An 18,225-nucleotide genomic window follows, 5' to 3' on the forward strand; every position below is an offset into this window, starting at 1 on the left:
CTTTCTTTCCTTATAGTTAAACTATCCCTGAAAACTAAGCTGTATTTGGCACTATGTTTTCTAGTCTGCATATACGCATTCGCATTAGAAGAAAAAACCTTTCATGTGACTGATAAAAGTCCCCAAATATATACCACTAATTTTCTAGGTATAAAACTTGATTTGAATCCTAGCTTCAAATCATTAAGATCAAAATTCCACAGTGAATAATGTTGGGCAAATTACCTATTAGAGCCACACTTTGTGAACTGTTGAAATTATGGACAATATACTTTCTGAAAATACCACACTTTAATTTTCCTAGTGTTTATACAGTGCCATAGAAGAGGTCCTGTTTATGATCCCTTGGTTGTCTCAGAAGAAAAAGAAAGAGAAGTAATTTTCCTTATAATGAAATGAAAGAATTACTCCTCGAGAACAGTAAACAGGCCGTGAAAGGCCCCTGTCTGCACTGATAGGAAGGAAGTGCTAATACAGAAGTCCATGGCCTATATCCCTCTTTGCTGCAATATAAAATAAGTAACAAAAGAAGAAGAAATATGTTTCCTTCAGACTTGAAAGAATATAATTTACACATTAGGAATTTATTGACTACAAAGTCTAGGAAACTTTTAGAGTCAATACTCAGAAAGTGGAACTATGACCCCGTCTGGAATGGTTAAAGAAAAAGATTCCAAAAGCCAGAAGAAAGCCTTATAAACACCTCTCAAAGCTGCTTGAGCTACGTGATCTTACCATGTTTTAGTCACGAAGCTTTCAGTCAGTCCCACCTCGCTCACCAGCAAGTTAATGACTCCGAATCAGTCAAGATTTCTATGTTCTTTTCTCTTTCAGATTCTGATTCAAATAACATTCTCAAAAAAAAACAAAAAAAAACAAAAACAAAAAACAAAAAACAAAAAAAAACAAAAAACAAATAACATTCTCCTTTTTGCCTCCCTACAGTTTTGCATGAAGCACGCCGTACCTCTCCCAACCCATAACCAGTATGGTCTTCTGGAGAACCAGGATCTGTGAAATCTCCACAGCTCCCTCTTGCCCAACATTTAGTGTGTGGTGACAGTAACCACTGAAGTCCCATACCTGTAAGAGAAAAAATTGAGACAAGAATAGGAAATGTCTTCTTCAGTGGGTAAAACAACACAGAGTCACAGGATTATTTTAAACCTCTGTGTTTATATTCTGGATTAGGGCTGATTCACTTAAGGTATGTCATAATTAAAGAAAATTCTCTCACCATTTAAATATACCTGTTATTTTTATTACTCTACTTATAACCCTATCCATCTATTCTAATAATAGCTGATTCAAAGGTTTTAAGTTAGTGTGTATTTTTAAGGAGAAGACTGTAAAATCATGTAGAGGCACATTTTGGAGTCTGTTGAAATTCTGGCTCTTTCTCTAAGTGTATCTATCTAAATTTCAGTTTCCTCATTTATGACACAGGAAACTTACTCCTCTGGAATATTTGGAGGATTAAACATCTAATATAGAGCCTGAAACACAGTCTTTATGGATAGATTTCCCATTTTCTCCCAGTAAAATGTCCATTTGATAGTGGATGCCAGACCCAGGCCTACAGAGGCACAAGCACTTTTGAGTTTACTTCCTCAAGCAGGTGGTGAGGACCCAGGCCCAATGAGTGAACTTTACAACAGAACATCATTACATCACTAGCAGTTAAAGCTAAGCTCTGTCATGAAACACTGTTGTTTTATCATTTACAGAGAATAAGTTTAATTAAAATAAATTAAGCAATTAAATTGCATATACCCTTTGACTAGACTCCCTTTGATTTTCAACTTCTGGAAAATCATTGCACAGAGGCACTTATGTGTGTGAAATGGAATTATTTTGAATATTTTGATATTCTTAAAGCATTTGTCTATAAAAGCTAAATTCTTGAATCAATCAGGTTGCTCATTAATAAGGGACTAAACAATCAGACTATGGAATATCCATACAGTAGCATATAATGTAGCCATTAAGAAGAATATGTCATTTCTAGATTTCTAAGCTCTGCCAAAACTGAACCAGCTATGGAGCCTTTAGCAATTTGCTTTATTTATCTCCTTGGGCTTTAGTTTCGTCCTCTGTAAAACTGGCATAATAATAGTACCAAGGATACAGATACATATATATATGGGAGGATGTGGGGGGTGCATTTGCATGTGAGTGGGGGTGTGTGTAAAGTGCTTAGGACAGTACCTGGTTCTTAGTAAACATGCAATAAAAGTTAGCTAACAATATTATATGCATTCATATGAATCAATGTCCAAGATAGAAAAATGTAAAATGCCAAACAACATATTATATTGGGCTGTCGTTAAGAAACAAATGCTGCCCTTTGGCTGGAAGGATACTCGAGAAACCAGTAACAGCAGTAGCTACAAGGGAGGAGCTGTGAACAGAGGTGAGAAAGAAACTTTCTTCTCACTGTGTAACTCTTTGATATTTCAAATTTTATTGTATGATTACATTAATTATTCAAAACATTAATTAATTAAAAATCAGGTACTTCAAAACCATGATAAATAGGGCAGTACTTTTAAATCCCGGATGACATGGGTATTGGTTTTGGGTTCTAAATTATAAATGAGATTGGAAAATGTCATTCATTCGTGTCTTTCCATGGAACATGTCCAGAGCAGTTCAACCTTGATTTATGCATCTTACATAGAGGTTGCCAGATTTCAGAATTCCATTGTGCTATTATGATAAAGACAAATATACCTTCAAAAGCTGTGATTATTCTACTAAATTCACATTAACTTCTAAGATTCAAGGCTTGAGCTGAGATGTTAGAGGGCGCACATGCTCATCACCTATGTCATTTCATTTTCCTCTAAACATGGCTTTCACCAAACCCACCTAAAATAATACCCACAAATAGGTATTGTGAAGATCTGACTGTCCCCAGGTCCTATTAAGTCCCTTAGCTGGGACTATCTGCAAGCTTTTAGCAACCGTCTGCAAGTCTTCCCTACTCTGGACCCTATAACCGGGTAACATGACAAGAAAGTGTTAAAAGGAACCGAGTCTACTTGTTTTATTTCTCAGTTCAGTCTTTTACCCTAAGACTAGTAAGTGGGATACTCACTTGCTCCTCTTGCCTAAGCCTGTCTAAAATTCCAGTCCCAGTTATTCTGGTTTTATTCCACCTTGACTATTGGGGTTGGACTTGTCCCATTAGCTTCACACATCTTACCAGTTCTCCTGAAAACTAGATTACTTAAACCCACGCTCCTAGTCCTTGCCTCAAGCCATTAACCTTCCCAAAGGCCCAGTTCTGTTGACCTCCAGAGATTCCCATTGCAACCCCCCATAGCACTTCCTTGACACTGACTGACAGTTGCCATTCTGGAATCCCCCTGAATTCCTGGCTCCAACTTCCATCATGTTCTACCCACATATCCAGATGATTACCCTCCCTCGCAGCCTACTTGCATGCATCATACACCTCACCATGGAAGGCACACCTAATTAACACCCTCTGATTCTAGTTATGACAGAAGTTTGAGAACCATTCAAAGCTTATTCTGGGAAACTGCCTTCTGTTGCCTCCGAGTGTCACAAGCCATCTCCAATCAAAAACTGTCATTAGTGTCAGAGCTGAGGGGAGCAGAGAGGATTCACTGGTAGACATGACTTCAGAGAACAAATATCTAAGCCTTTCATGAAAATGTTGTTTTTGCAAAGTATAATAGCACCTTTCTCCCAGAAGAAATTAGTAATAGTCACAAAATAAGAGAAATGGAAGTATTAAATACTGTTAGTTTATGATAATAAATAATATGATTGTTCTTCCTACTATCCTTCTTTACTGTCTCACTTCCCCTCACATAAACGTGCAAGTTATAACATGGGTTGATTTTAAAATATTCATTTGCCCCCAAATTTACATCGATGCCATTTTAAAAAGTTTACTTGGTTGCCCTGATTTCTCATTTTATAAACTGAGAAGAAAACTAGAGGCATTAGCTGAAGCATAGGAAAATTATTTGGACATTTTATTCCCCAAAGTAGTCCTCTATCCAGAACACTGGAAAAGGCTTTCTGAGATAAGTAAGCCAAGTTGCATTTTTAGTCTAAATAATTTATTCAGAAAGATCATTTATTCATTTTCCACAGAGGCTTTTTTTTTCCTAACAGCTTTGTTATTAGATGGTGCAGGTTATTTAACTCTTCTTGCCCCATCTTTCCTCTTGCATGGCCAAAAAGGCAAACGCAAATAGAGCTATAGCTACGTCTCCTCACATAGTATTTTACCCTCCTTGTATGTGGATAGAAGAGCATCACTGTGTTCTCACCTTTACCGTCCCATCTGTGCTGCCAGTCAAAAGCCGTGTCTCATTTGCATCAAGGGCCATCGTGCTGATTTCTGCATTGCCATGGCAACCAGTAAACTGTTTGATTTTCTGCCCAGTGTCTATCATCCAGAAGGAAACAGTAGACCCCACATCAGAGCTGACTACCTAAGAGAAAATAACATTATAAAGAAATGAAATATAGTCCCAGAGAACACCATTTTTATTTCAATAAAAATATCTAACCCATGGATTTCCACTACTGAGACTTCCCGCACCCCCACCTCACAATAGTTAGAGACATGTTTGTGATGTATTTTCTTTCTTTTGGTTAAGCTGATAACATTTTGATTCCTAAGCCGGAACAGAGGAAATGAAGTCATGGTTCTCTTTACCAGCAAAGATAGGAATCTACTTCCCTTACCCACTGTTCAGCTGACTGTCTAGAGGCCATACTGGAACCAAATCCTACTGAAATAAACTTAAAAATCTTCTGTGTTTAGATGAGAAAGCTGATTTTATTAGTCATGGTGCTCTGACACCATTCACTATAGGAGAAGAAGTATTTGACTGCATATCACCCTCCATTTACCATTCAGAAAAGAAACCACTACCAGACATTATGGGGGGGTAGTGAATTTTAACAAACCGCTAGAGCTGCCGCTTTCAATGCTATTAGTCCCTTTTCTCCCTTTCTCAAGGTGCTGTATATATTTTTACAACTGAACACAATTATTGATAGGCCACTAAAAACAAAGAACACAGGAAGGTTAAATATAAATCTGCATATACACTCCAAGAGGAAGGCAACAGAACAAAGGCCAGAAGCGATAGGATTATATATAGTAGCCCGACTGTGAGAAATTTTATGGTGGCAAGTAAACTGCTAATTTCAGCTCTAGGTATTTAGTCATCCTTTAAGAAAGTAAAATCACCCCCAACCGTATGACTTTGGGACCCAAAAGAATGAAAAAGCAAGCAAACAAAAAAATAAAACACTGAATACACAAATAAGTAGATAGGAAGTTGCCTGAAGCAACATCTAGACTTTGAGAAAACTTAAATCATGTCTTTATCTGCACAGGTACTGATTACCATTGTATAAAGGTAAATTTATCAATGATATGCTACTTTGAGCATTGCATTTTTATAATTAAATAGGTTCAAGTTGATTGAATGTATATTCAGAAGGCCTGGATGGCTGGCCATCATGTGTGCATGCGTTCATTCGTTTTTTTGGGCATGCACTGAACATCCACTCTGTGGCCAGCTCCATGACAGTAGCAGGGCTTCACTAATGAATCCCTGCTCTGAAGGAATCTATAGTCTAGGCTTGAATATTAAAATCACCTGGGAAACTTTAGAAACCATGACTGTACACCAGATCAGAGACTCTGATTTAATTGAAGGAAGAAGGAGCATTTTTTTAATGAGCTTCCCAGGTTATGTAAGTCCACAGCCTGGGTTGAGAGCTATTGGTCTGGATAGAGAAACAGACAAGAAACAGATAAATCCCAAACAATACTACAAGTTTAGAGGGCTCACCCCTGGTTGCAGTAGGGGCACAGGGGGGAAAATCCCAAATCTACTCCTGGGATGGGGGATGGGGAATAAAAGGTGAGGAGGGTCAATCTACAATTGAAGAAAAGAATATGAATGTATTGGATGTCAAGCCCTTTACACTCACTATCTCACTTGATCTTTATTAAAACTCTGTAAAATAAATAACGTTATCACCCTCATTCTACCAGTGATGAAATTGAGATTCTAATCAGCTAAGTACTGTTCCCAAGCTTATATAATGAGGCTTGAATCATGGGCTGTCTATGGCAGACACATCATAAGGCCTTCTGTATTCCAGCTTGGCATCCCAGATAATTAAGAGTGTGCTTAGAAGAGAGAACTTGGAGAATATTCTAAGCATGAGAAGCAATATGAAGTGTAATGCAGCCAGAGTGCAGATGATGAGATAAATAAACAGTGCAATGGCAGGTGAGGCAGCAGGTTGGTGACAGATATTGAAATCCCTAAAGAGCAATGCTAGAGATCTTAACTATTGAGAACAAACTGATGGCTACCAGAGGGGAGGTGGATGGGGGGATGGGTGAAGTAGGTGATGGGGATTATGGAGGGCACTTGCTGTGATGAGCACCGGGTGCGAATGCAAGTGCTGAAGCACGGTACTGGACACCTGAAGCTAATACCACACTGTATGTTAACTAACTGGAATTAAAATATTAAAAAAGAGCAATGTCAGAGAATAATGAGTCATGTGTGTAAAGTTCTTACTGGGATAGGGGCCTTAGCTCTCATTGGATTATCAGTGGAGTGTATGACTCAAAGTTAGCAGCAATCATTGTACTTGAGGAGGAGGAGAGCAACACGGTATTTTTTCTTGTTGTTGTTAGTTGGTTTGTGAAGATACTCCTGGCAGTGGTGTAGAGAACAAACTGGGGCTGCAGAAAGACCATGTGGGGGCTGCTGTATTAGGTCCAGGTAAGAGATGTTCACCCGAAACAGCAGTTCAGAGGTTAAAAGGAGAGGAGAGACTGGAAAATAAAAGGATCACCATTGAGCAAAGAACTGATTGTGAGCACATGATGTCTTGTATCCTTTTTTTTCCCTGAAATTACAACTCGGAATCAAACAACTTTTTAAATGATGTAAAACTGTATGTATGTTACACATGGTCTCTCACAAAATCAAAAGTAGCTTAAATATTTAATTACCATTGTTCAACGATAGTATAATTTCTAGGACAAAATTGCCCAAACCTGAAATAATGTGACATATCTCTTCAATTATCACTCCAGGTAACTGCCTGGTTTCTATTTGCTATTTGCCTTTTTTTTTTTTTTTAGATTTTATTTATTTATTCATGAGAGACACAGAGAGAGCGCCAGAGAAATAGGCAGAGGAAGAAGCAGGGAGCCTGATGTGAGACTCGACCCCACGACCCTAGGATCACTCCCTGAGCTGAAGGGAGACACTCAACCACTGAGCCACCCAGGCGTCCCTCTTTTTGCTTTGATTTGTGCAACATGCCTAGTGGTTAAGAGCCCTGAGTCTGAGACTAGGATGCCTGAGTTTGAAGGTCAGTTGTCTGACCTTGGGCTCAGTGCCTAACACCTCTAAGCTTCAGTTCCCTCCCCTACAGACCAGAAAGAATCACAGTAACCATCTCAAACCATTTCTGAGAAGTTTAAATAAGCTAATATTTGTAAAGCACAGTGAATGGTATGCAATAAATGAGCCATAAAAGTTAACTAGTGTTACTATCCTATTTAAGCTTTATTTTTCTATTTTGGGTGATACCACTTTTCATATCCAAACCAATATAAGGAAAATATTTAATATCTTGCTTTCTTTCAACCATGACAGTGAATTTAGACAATTACAGCTTTAGAAAGCAGATTGTAGATGTACACTGAAATCTCAAATTATATCATACTGGTGAATTTCTCATATAATTACTTAGGAATCTGAATTGTATTCATTAAAAACAAAACCGTGGAAACATAATTTTCCAAGCAAGAGTGAAAATGTTGACAGTATTTTTTTAAAGAAAAAGTTAAAGGTTGTGAAGACTTTACCTATTTCTATTCAAAATGTATTTATTGAGCACTTGCATGTTAGGCATTTCAGTACAAAAAGATGAACATTCTCTGATAAAAAAAAAAAAAGGGAGGGGGGCAAAGTACAATGAGACCATGTTCAAGGAAAAGACTTATTTGCTTCCTGAGACTGACATCGCCCACATTACAAAGCATCTAATCATCGACTGCCCTACTTTTATCTGCTGTAGACATTCAATCAGGAGTTAGTAACTCCCACATTTTGCTGCTTTGCAGCAAAACTCTTCCTCCTTTGACCACCTGGCTGAGCCCTAACATACTATTCATCGGCTTTTAGCACCTTTCTCTGCTCATTTCATAATTGCTCATGAAACCTGAATCAATAATGACAACAGTGGATAGCCAGTCAGATCTCATTTTATGGCAATCTGCCGTAAGGTGGAGTCTCCAGGAAAACAATGTGTTGAAAACCGAGGGCTGACCATGTCTCAGACATACCACCAGCATTAACCAGACTCTTCTGTCACTATGACAATATCAAGAATACAAGAATAGCAAGGCAGGTGGAAAGACTTGCAAAGTTTGGTGAGAGAGGAATGCATTTAACATCACTTGGCAGGTGAAGGAAATGGCTTGACTATAGGACGGTGGGGACTTTATTTTTAGCAAGCTGTGATTTTCTCAGGAATGGAGCTCAGGGATAAGTATTGGTATCATATTTACATGCCAGATTTTGAGGAGACCAAATCTCTTCAAGTTTTCAGTTCATTTCTGGCTGCTTCTCACCAGGCAAGACCTCAGCCCATGAGGACGGTGCCCCGACAGTCTGCAGAGCAGAAATGACACTCCCCTAATAACTTCCCTCTAGTGCAAGCGGCCCTGAGGAGCTAAATGTTGTTCTCTGCCTTGTTTACCCGAGTTAATAACCATTTAGGAATATGTGGGTCTTCATGTCTCCCTCATCTGAAGCTGTCACAGCCAATGAGACGATTCTAAGAGATGTGAGGCTGTATCCATGTCCCTTAATTGTCTTCTTGTATTCCAACAACAGTAGGCATTTTAGTTGTCTTTACATGCATTCCAAATCCTAGGTCTAAGCAAGAAGGGAAATAAAAATTACAGCAGCCGATGTCGCTGGCTACCAAGGGATGAGGACATTTGATTTAATTGCTGTTTATAGTTCTATTTTTTAGTCAGTGCTGTTTGTGGCCCCATAATATAAAGCAGGTTACCAACTTTATTTCTATTGTACATCAAATCTCTAGAAGTTACATCTTAGTAAGTAGTGAGGTGAGGAGAATGATAATATCTAAGTACTGGTACAGAAAAAGGGCCCAAATATTTTAAGGCAGCAATTCTCCATTTATAAATCTTATTTATTACCTCTTTTAAGTTAATTTGTAGTTTGCTCTTTCAAATTCATTCCTTTTTTTTTTAATTTTTATTTATTCATGATAGGCACACAGTGAGAGAGAGAGAGAGGCAGAGACACAGGCAGAGGGAGAAGCAAGCTCCATGCACCGGGAGCCTGACGTGGGATTCGATCCCGGATCTCCAGGATCGCGCCCTGGGCCAAGAGCAGGTGCCAAACCGCTGCGCCACCCAGGGATCCCTCAAATTCATTCCTTGAGTTTATTGAATACCTAAAATATGCAAGATGTAGGATCTGGGCATTGGGAATTCAGCGGTGAGAAACTCCTGCCCTTATATTTATTTAGCGGGGCTAGAGAGGCACCGAGATGAGAAAATAAGAGGAAAAAAGCTATATAGATATATAAATATATAGGTAGGTATAGTCTAGCGGTGATAAGCATTATGGAGAAAACTATAACTGAGACAGAGGTAGAGATCAGCAGAGTGAATGCAAAGCTGGGGGCTCTGAGAAAGCCTAGGCAAAGGAAACAGCAATGCAAAAGGTCAAATCACCAGGTACCCACAAGAACTAGGGGGCAAAGTCAGAAGAATATCACTTCCCTTTTTTTTGGCTAATATGGATTTTGCTTTTATTCCTGCCTTGTTCCATGTATGTTTCTATACCTTATCTTTTGTCCTTTACAGAAAATCTAAAAGGGAGGTATTGCAATCCCTATTTTATAGATAAGAAAACTCTTGTTTAGAAAAGTTAAAAATCCCTTGCTCAATGCAAAGTTTTGGGGAACTCTGACTCTAAAACCTCACCACTTCCCTCATTCTAAACAAATAACTGAGAAAACAGGACATCAAAGAGTAGTTGAGACTGCATTGGACTCCAGGTTCTGGTCCTGCATGCTTAGAAGTCACCCATCCTACTAATAAGTACAAATCTAAACAAACTAAAAAAAAATTGACAACTCTTATTTTATCAATAATAGAAATGAGGTCGCAGGGTAAATTGCTACCCCCAGAATTGGAGAGATCAACAGACAAATAGAGAAAATTACAATTTACCAGAGCAGGAACTCATGAACTGGAAAGTCCACGGGAAGCAGCGCCAAGAGAGGAAAACTAGAACTACAATTGATGAATTGCTGGAGGCTCAAAGTGGACAAGTCTGAGAGTTAAAAATGCCAAGGGGAGCCAGTCAGGGGGGGCCTCGACAGTATTATCATTTTATCGACCAGGATTTTACTGTAATATTGGAGAAATATCCCCTCCTGCTTCTGGCCAGGGCAGAGAGCAAGAAACTATTTCAAAACACATTAGAGTAATTCTGTTCTTCCTAACAAGGTCTTCCCTCAGGAGAAACTAATGAGGGCCTCACCTGCTGGGGTTTTAACAATGCTTAACTGATCTGAGGAAGGAAAGTACCAAATTCTAGCTGGCTCTAGCTTTCTTATTGGACATAAGTGTGGTGGACAACTGAGAAGCATATGTGAAAAAAAAGGTAATAAAAACTTTTTTTAAAAAGCATATGTGAAGTTCACAGTCCAGAGACACAGGCTCACAGAAGACTATGACCTAATGCTAGTACTCTAGAATGCTTCTCCACCCCCACCACCCTCACTGCCACATTTCTAAAGGCATATTACAGAGTTCTTACTTGGTACCTTATGTCCCACTATCAAGAAGAAATTACAAAACATACTAAAAAACACAGTTTGAAGAAAGATAGCAAGCATCAGACTCAGGCATGGCAGGGATGTTGGAATTATCAGATCAGAAATTTGAAACAACTATGATTAATATGCTAAGGCTCTAATGGGTAAAGATAGCATGTGAGAAGAGATGGGTAATGTAAGCAGAGCAATAGAAATCCTTAGAAAGAACCAAAAAGAGATGCTAGAGTTTATAAATGAAGCATGCATGCCTTTGATGGGCTTAATACTAGACTGAATATGGCTGAGGAAAGAATCTTTGAGCTTGAAAATATATCAGTAAAAACCTCAAAAACTGAAAAGCAAAGAGGACAAAGACTGAGGAAAAAAAAAAACAAAACAGTATCCAAGAACTGTGGGACAACTACAAAAAGTATAACATTCACACAATGAGAATACTAATAGGAGAAGGATAAAAGGAATAGAAGAAATACCTGAAACAATAATTACTGAGAATTTTCCCAAATTAGTAACAGGTACCAAACCACAGATCCAGAAAGCTCACATGACACAAAGAAGGATAAATGCTAAAAATAAGGATATGCAGGCATATCAGAGTCAATGATGACATCTTGAGAGAAGCCAGATAAAAAAGATAACTTACTTCAAAGGAACAAAGGTAAGAATTACATTTGAACATGATAACAACAGATGTTGGTGAGGATGCTGAGAAAGGGGACTTGCACTATTACTAGGAATGCGACCTGGTGTAGCCACTCTGGAAGACAGTAAGGAGTTCCTCAAAAAAGTAAAAATAGAACTACCCCAGGATCCAGCAATTGTACTACTAGGTGTTTATCCAAACGATACAAAAATATAGCTTCAAAGGGGGTACATGCACCCCAATGTTCATAGCAGCATTATCACAATAGCCAAACTATGGAAAGAGCCAAAATGTCCATCACCTGATGAATGAACAAAGAAGATGTGGTATATATAGACAATGGAATATTAGTCAGTCATCAAAAATAATGAAATCTTACCATTTGCAAGAATTGAATGGACCTAGAGTGTATTACACTAAGCAAAATAAGTCGGAGAAAGACAAATACCATATGATTTCATTTGTGGAATTTAAGAAACAAAACAGATGAGGGACGCCTGGGTGGCTCAGCAGTTGAGTATCTGCCTTTGGCTCAGGGCGTGATCCCAGAGTCCCAGGATCAAGCCCCACATCGGGCTGCCTGTGAGGATCCTGCTTCTCCCTCTGCCTATATCTCTGCCTCTCTCTGTGTGTCTCTCATGAATAAATAAATAAAATATCTTTTAAAAAAAGAAACAAAACAGATGAACATGTGGAAAGGAAAAAAAGAGAGAGAGAGGGAAGTAAACCATAAGACTCTTAAGGACAGAACAAACTGAAGGTTGATGGAGGGAAGCGGGTAGGGGATGGGCTAAATAAGTAATTAAGAAAGGTACTTGATATGATGAGCACTGGGTGTGGTATGTAAGTGATGAATTACTAAGTTCTACTTCTGAAACCAATATTACACTATACATTAATTTCCTTGAATTTAAATAAAAATTTTAAAGTAAAAAAAAAAAAGAATTATATTTGACTTCTCCTTAGAAAACATATAGTCAAGAAGGGAGTAGAATTAAATATTTAAAGTGTTAAGAGAAAAAAACCCACCAGCCTAGAATTCTGTACCCTGTGAAAGCAACTTTAAAAATCAAGTAGAAATAGACTTTCTCAGACAAACGAAAATTAAGGGAATTTGTTGCTAGTAGACCTCAAAATATGTTAAAAAGAAGTTCTCTAGTAAGAAAAAAAATAATTTAAGTCAGGAAACTGGATTTACATGAAAAAGGAAGGACATAATGGAAAGAATTTTTCCTGTTTTTCTTATTCTTACTTGATCTAACATCAAAACAATAATTCCAACAATGTATTCAATTATGTATGCTTATGCATACATATATGATTATATACAGATATATGCTTATATATAAGGGAAATGAATGACAGCAATGATACAGGCAAAAAGAGGGAGGAATTAGATTATTTTGTTATTGTAAGGTAATAAAATGACCTGTGAATTAATATAGTGTTATTTGAAAGTGGACTTGGATTCATTATAAATGTATATTGAAAACTCTAGGGCAACCATTTAAAAAACGTTAAAAACAAAATATAAGTCATATGCTAAGAAGTGAGAGGAAATAGAATCATTTCAAATGCTCAATTAAAACCACAAAAGGCAGAAAAACAGTAGAAGATAAAACAGGAACAAAGAACAAGGGCAACCAGTAGAAAACAGTCACAAATAAGAAATCTATTAATCCAACTATATCAATTGAATGTCAATGTGCTCAATGAACAAATCAAGCCAGATTGTCAGATTGGATCAAAAACCAAGACCTGACTATATGTTGTATAAAAGAAACCCAATTTAAATATAAAACACAGATTTAAAGTAAAATGGAGAAAGATACATTACTAACATGAATCAAAAGGGAGCAGTGGTAGCTATATTGATTCCAGACAAAGCAGACTTTAGAGCAAGAAAGTTATTAGGAATGAAAAGGGGCATACAGATAAAGAGTCAAGTCTCCAAGAAAACAACAATTCTTAATATGTATGACTCTAACAACTGCATCAAACTACATGAGGCAAACTGGTAGAAATGCAAAGATTAATCCACCTTTATAGTAGAAGATTTCAGTACTCTTCTATCAAAAAGGGACAGGACCATCAGGCAGAAAATCAGTAATGATATAGCTGAACTCAAAACATTATCATCAATCAAGTGGATATAAATGTAAAATAAACTACCTCATATAAAAACACCAAAATGTACATTTTTCTCAAGCTTGTATAGAATAGCCACCAAAATAAACCATATTTGGGGGCATAAAACACACTTTAACAAATTTCAAAGAATAAAAATCATACAATGTCTGGTCTTAGACTACAATGAAATTAAACTAGAAATCAATAACAGAAAGATAACTGGAAAAATCCCAAAATACTTGGAGATTTTATTTTTTTAATTTTAATTTTTATTTATGATAGTCACAGAGAGAGAGAGAGAGAGAGAGAGGCAGAGACACAGGCAGAGGGAGAAGCAGGCTCCATGCACCGGGAGCCCGACGTGGGATTCGATCCCGGGTCTCCAGGATCGCGCCCTGGGCCAAAGGCAGGGGCCAAACCGCTGCGCGACCCAGGGATCCCTACTTGGAGATTTTAAACAGCATATTTCTAAATAACACTTAGGTTAAAGAAAAACTCTCAAGAGAAATTTTAAAATATTTTTAATTAAATTAAAATGTAGGTGTGTCTGGGTGGTTCAGTTGGTTAAGCATCTGCCTTTGGCTCAGGTCATGATCTCAGGGTCCTGGAATTGAGCCCTGGGTCAGGCTCCCTGCTCAGTGGGAAGTCTGCTTCTGCCTCTCCTTCTGCCCCTCCCCTCACTCACACTCTTTCTCTAAAAATAAATAAAATCTTTTAAAATTAAAATTAACTAAAATGAAAATACAAATAAAAACGTTTCAGATGCAGAGAAAGCAGAAATTAGAGGAAAATGTATGCATATATTAGAAAAGAAAATGAAAAGTTAATGCAATTAAAAATAAGCAGAAGAAAAAAATTAAAATTAGAGCAGAAACCAATGAAACTGAAATTCAAGAATTAATAAAGTTGATGAAACCCAAAGCTGTCACTTTAAAAAGATCAATAAAATTGATAAGATTCTTGCCAGGCTAAATAAGAAGAAGAAAAAAAAAAAAAAAAAGAGTGAGAAGACACAAATTACTCAGATCAGAAATGAAAGAGAGGACATCACTAAGGACCATACACATTAAAAGGATCATAGAGGAATACAATAAAAACTCTATGCCTACAAATTTGACAACCTAGATGAAATTGGCCAATTTAAAGACACAATCTTCTCAAACTCACACAAGAAGAAATAGACATAAGACAAGTCCAAATAGGCCTGTATCAATGAAAAAAAATAAATAAATCAATAGTTAATAATGTCCCAAAACAGAAAGTGTCAGGCTGTATGGGTTCATTGGTAAATACTATGAAGTAGTTAAGGAAAAAATGATGCCAATTTACTACAATCTTGTTTAGAGGATACAAACAGATGGAATACTTCCTGACTCATTCTATGAGGACAACATTACCCTGATACCAAAACCAAATAAAGACATTACAGAAAAAATTACAGTCTGATACTCACGAACATAGATATAAAAATATTTAACAAAACTATTGTAAATCAAATCCAACAGTGCAAGAAAGGAATCATACAGCATAAGCAAGTGATATCTATCCCAGGTATGCAAGGCTGCTTCACCTTTAGAAATGAATTAATGCAATCTATCACATGAATAGGCTAAAAAAGAAAAATCCTGTGATCATATCAGTAGATGCAGAAAAAGCATTTGACAAAATCCAACACCGATTCATGATAAAAAAAAAATTATCAGTAAACTAGAAGGGAACTTCCTCCACTTTATAGAGTATTTTCAGAAAAAAAAAAAACTTATAGCTAGTATCGTACTTAACGGTAAGAAATGTGAAACTTCCCTACTAAGATGAGGTGCAAGGCAAGGAGGTTCCCTCTCATCACCCCTTTTCAACATTATATAGAAACTTTACCTAATGCAGTAAGACGAGTAAAGGAAATAAATGCTATAAATATTAGAAAGGAAGAAATAAACTCTGTTAGCAGATGGTGTGATTCTCTATGTAGAAAATATGAAAGAATCAACAAAAAACTCCTAGAACTAATAAGTGATTGTAGCAAGATTGTAGGATACAAGGTTAATATACAAAAGTCAGTTTCCTATATAGCACAACAATTAAAAGCAGAATCTGAAAATAAAATTGTAATAGCATTTACATTAGCATCTACAGAAATTAAATACTTACATTAAGTATAAACTAAATAAATGGAGATATTCCATGTTCTGTGGAGAGGAAGACTCAATGTTGTCAAGATCTCAATTCTCCCCAGATTAGTCAATAGATCCCATGCAATGCAAATAAAAATCCCAGCAAGTTATTTAGTGGATATTGACAAGCCAGTTCTAAATTTCATATGAAGAGGCCAAAGACCCAGATGAGCTAACAAAATATTATAGGAAAAGAACAAAATTGGAAGACTGACACTACCAACTTCATGATTTACCATAAAGCTGCAATAATCAAGACAGTGTAAAATTGGCATAAGAATAAACAACTAGGGATGCCTGGGTGGCTCAGTGGTTGACCATCTGTCTTTGGCCCAGGGTGTGATCCTGGTCCTGAGATCGAGTCCCACGTGGGGCTCCCTTGATGGAGCCTGCTTCTCCCTCTGCCTGTGTCTGTCTGTCTCTCTCTCTCTCTCTCTCTCTCTCATGAATAAATAAGTAAAATATTTAAAAAAGAATAAACAACTAGATCAATAATATCAAATAGAGAGCCCCCAAAACAGACGCACATAAATAGAGTAAACTGATCTTTCACCAAGAAGCACAAGCAATATAATAATGAATAGTCTTTTCTTTCAACAAGTGGTTCTGGAACAACTGGACACCAACAGGTGAAAAGATGAATCTAGACACAGACCTTATACCCTTCACACAAATTAGCAAAATGGATCACAGACCTAAAAATATAGGAGAAAATTTAAATGATCTTGGATTTGGCAGTGACTTTTTAAACAAAACACAGAAGGTATAGTCCCTGAAAGAAATCATTGATAAGCTGGACTTCATTTAATTAAAAAAAAAAATTCTGCACTGTAAAAGACATTGTCAAGAGAATGAAATGATAAGCCACAAATTGGGAGATATTATTTTCAAAAGACACATACGATGAAGCAATGTAATCCAAACATACAAAAAAAAAAAACCCTTGAAATTCAACAAAAAACAACCCAATTTTAAAAAATGGGCCAAAGATGGGGCACTTGGGTGGCTCAGTGGTTGAGCATCTGCCTTCGGCTCAAGTCGTGAATCTGAGATCCTAAAATAAGCGTCCCAAAGCGGGCTCCCAGCAGACAGCATGCTTCTGCGTCTGCCTGTGTCTCTGCTTCTCTCTGTGTGTCTCTCATGAATAAATAAAATAAAATCTTTAAAAAAAAATAGTCCAAAGACCTTAACAGACACCTCACCAAAGAACATAAATGGCAAAAAAAAAAAAAAAAAAGCATATGAAAGGATATTCCACATTATACATTATTGGGGAAATGCAAAGTAAAATAATGTGATCTATGCATCTCTCAGAACAACCTAAATCTGGGACACTGACAACACCAAATGCGATGAGGATGTAGTGCAGTAGGAACATTCGTCCATTGCTCATGTGAAAGCAGACTGGTACAGCCACTGTAGAAGGCAATTGGATTTTTTTTTTAAACAAAACTAAATGTATTCTTACCATTCAATCCAGCAGTTGTGCTCCTTGATATATACCCAAAGGAGTAAAAACTTATGTCCACACAAAAGCCTATACGTGAAGGTTTATAGGTGCTTTATTCCTAATAGCCAATAATTGGAAGCAACCAAGATGTCCTTCAGGAGGTGAATGGATAAATAAATGATGGCACATCCTTACAATGGAATACCATTCGATATTTCTTTCAAATGAGCTCTCAAGCCATTAAAATATAGAAAGAAGACATAAATACATATTACTGAGTGATAAAAAACCAATCTGAAAAGCCAGTATGCTATAATGGTGGATACATGTGATTATACATTTGTCTGAACTCATTGAATGTATCACATTAAGATTGACCCTAATGTAAACTGTGGTTACATTTAGTGACAACGATATGTCAATATAGGTTCATCAACTGCAACAAATGTACCACTCTGGTAGGGGGTGTGGATAATGGGGAAGGGGATGCATGTGCGAGGACAGAGGGTATATGGGGTACTTCTGCACTTTCTACTCAATTTTGCTATAGACCTAAAAGTGCTCTTAAAAAAACCAGATTCTTAAAAAAAAAAAAAAAATGAGACTGTGATGATGAGAGAAGCTGAGGAAAAGGTCCTCTCCTACTCTTCTGTTGGATTTCACGTGGCTTTTATGGAGAATATTTGACAATATCCATCAAGGTTACGGACATAAATACTCTCGATGAGATCATTTCAGTTCTAGGAATTGATTCTACAGGTATTCCCTCACTCATGCTAAAAGTTGTGCGCTCAAGGTTAAAAACTACTACATTATTTGTAATATAAAATGCTGAAATCAATCTAAATGTCCATAAGAGCTGTCTAATAAACTTTGGTACACCCACGTAATGGAATACTGCGCAGCTATAAAAA

At 37.1% G+C, this 18,225-nt stretch overlaps 1 protein-coding gene across 1 annotated transcript in view; it reads right to left on the reverse strand.

The window, feature by feature from the left end:
- Window positions 1-18,225, reverse strand: part of WDR49 (WD repeat domain 49) — a 133,611-nt gene that overhangs the window by 49,678 nt on the left and 65,708 nt on the right. Inside the window, exons 8-9 of the mRNA XM_038583280.1 lie at window positions 4,311-4,475; window positions 968-1,083 (exon numbers count right to left, since the gene is read on the reverse strand). Coding sequence (XP_038439208.1) covers window positions 968-1,083; window positions 4,311-4,475 — 281 coding nt within the window. The remainder of the gene's footprint in view (window positions 1-967; window positions 1,084-4,310; window positions 4,476-18,225) is intronic.

This window comes from Canis lupus, chromosome 34 (genome assembly GCF_011100685.1).
Source record: "Canis lupus familiaris isolate Mischka breed German Shepherd chromosome 34, alternate assembly UU_Cfam_GSD_1.0, whole genome shotgun sequence".
Taxonomy (NCBI): Eukaryota; Metazoa; Chordata; class Mammalia; order Carnivora; family Canidae; genus Canis; species Canis lupus.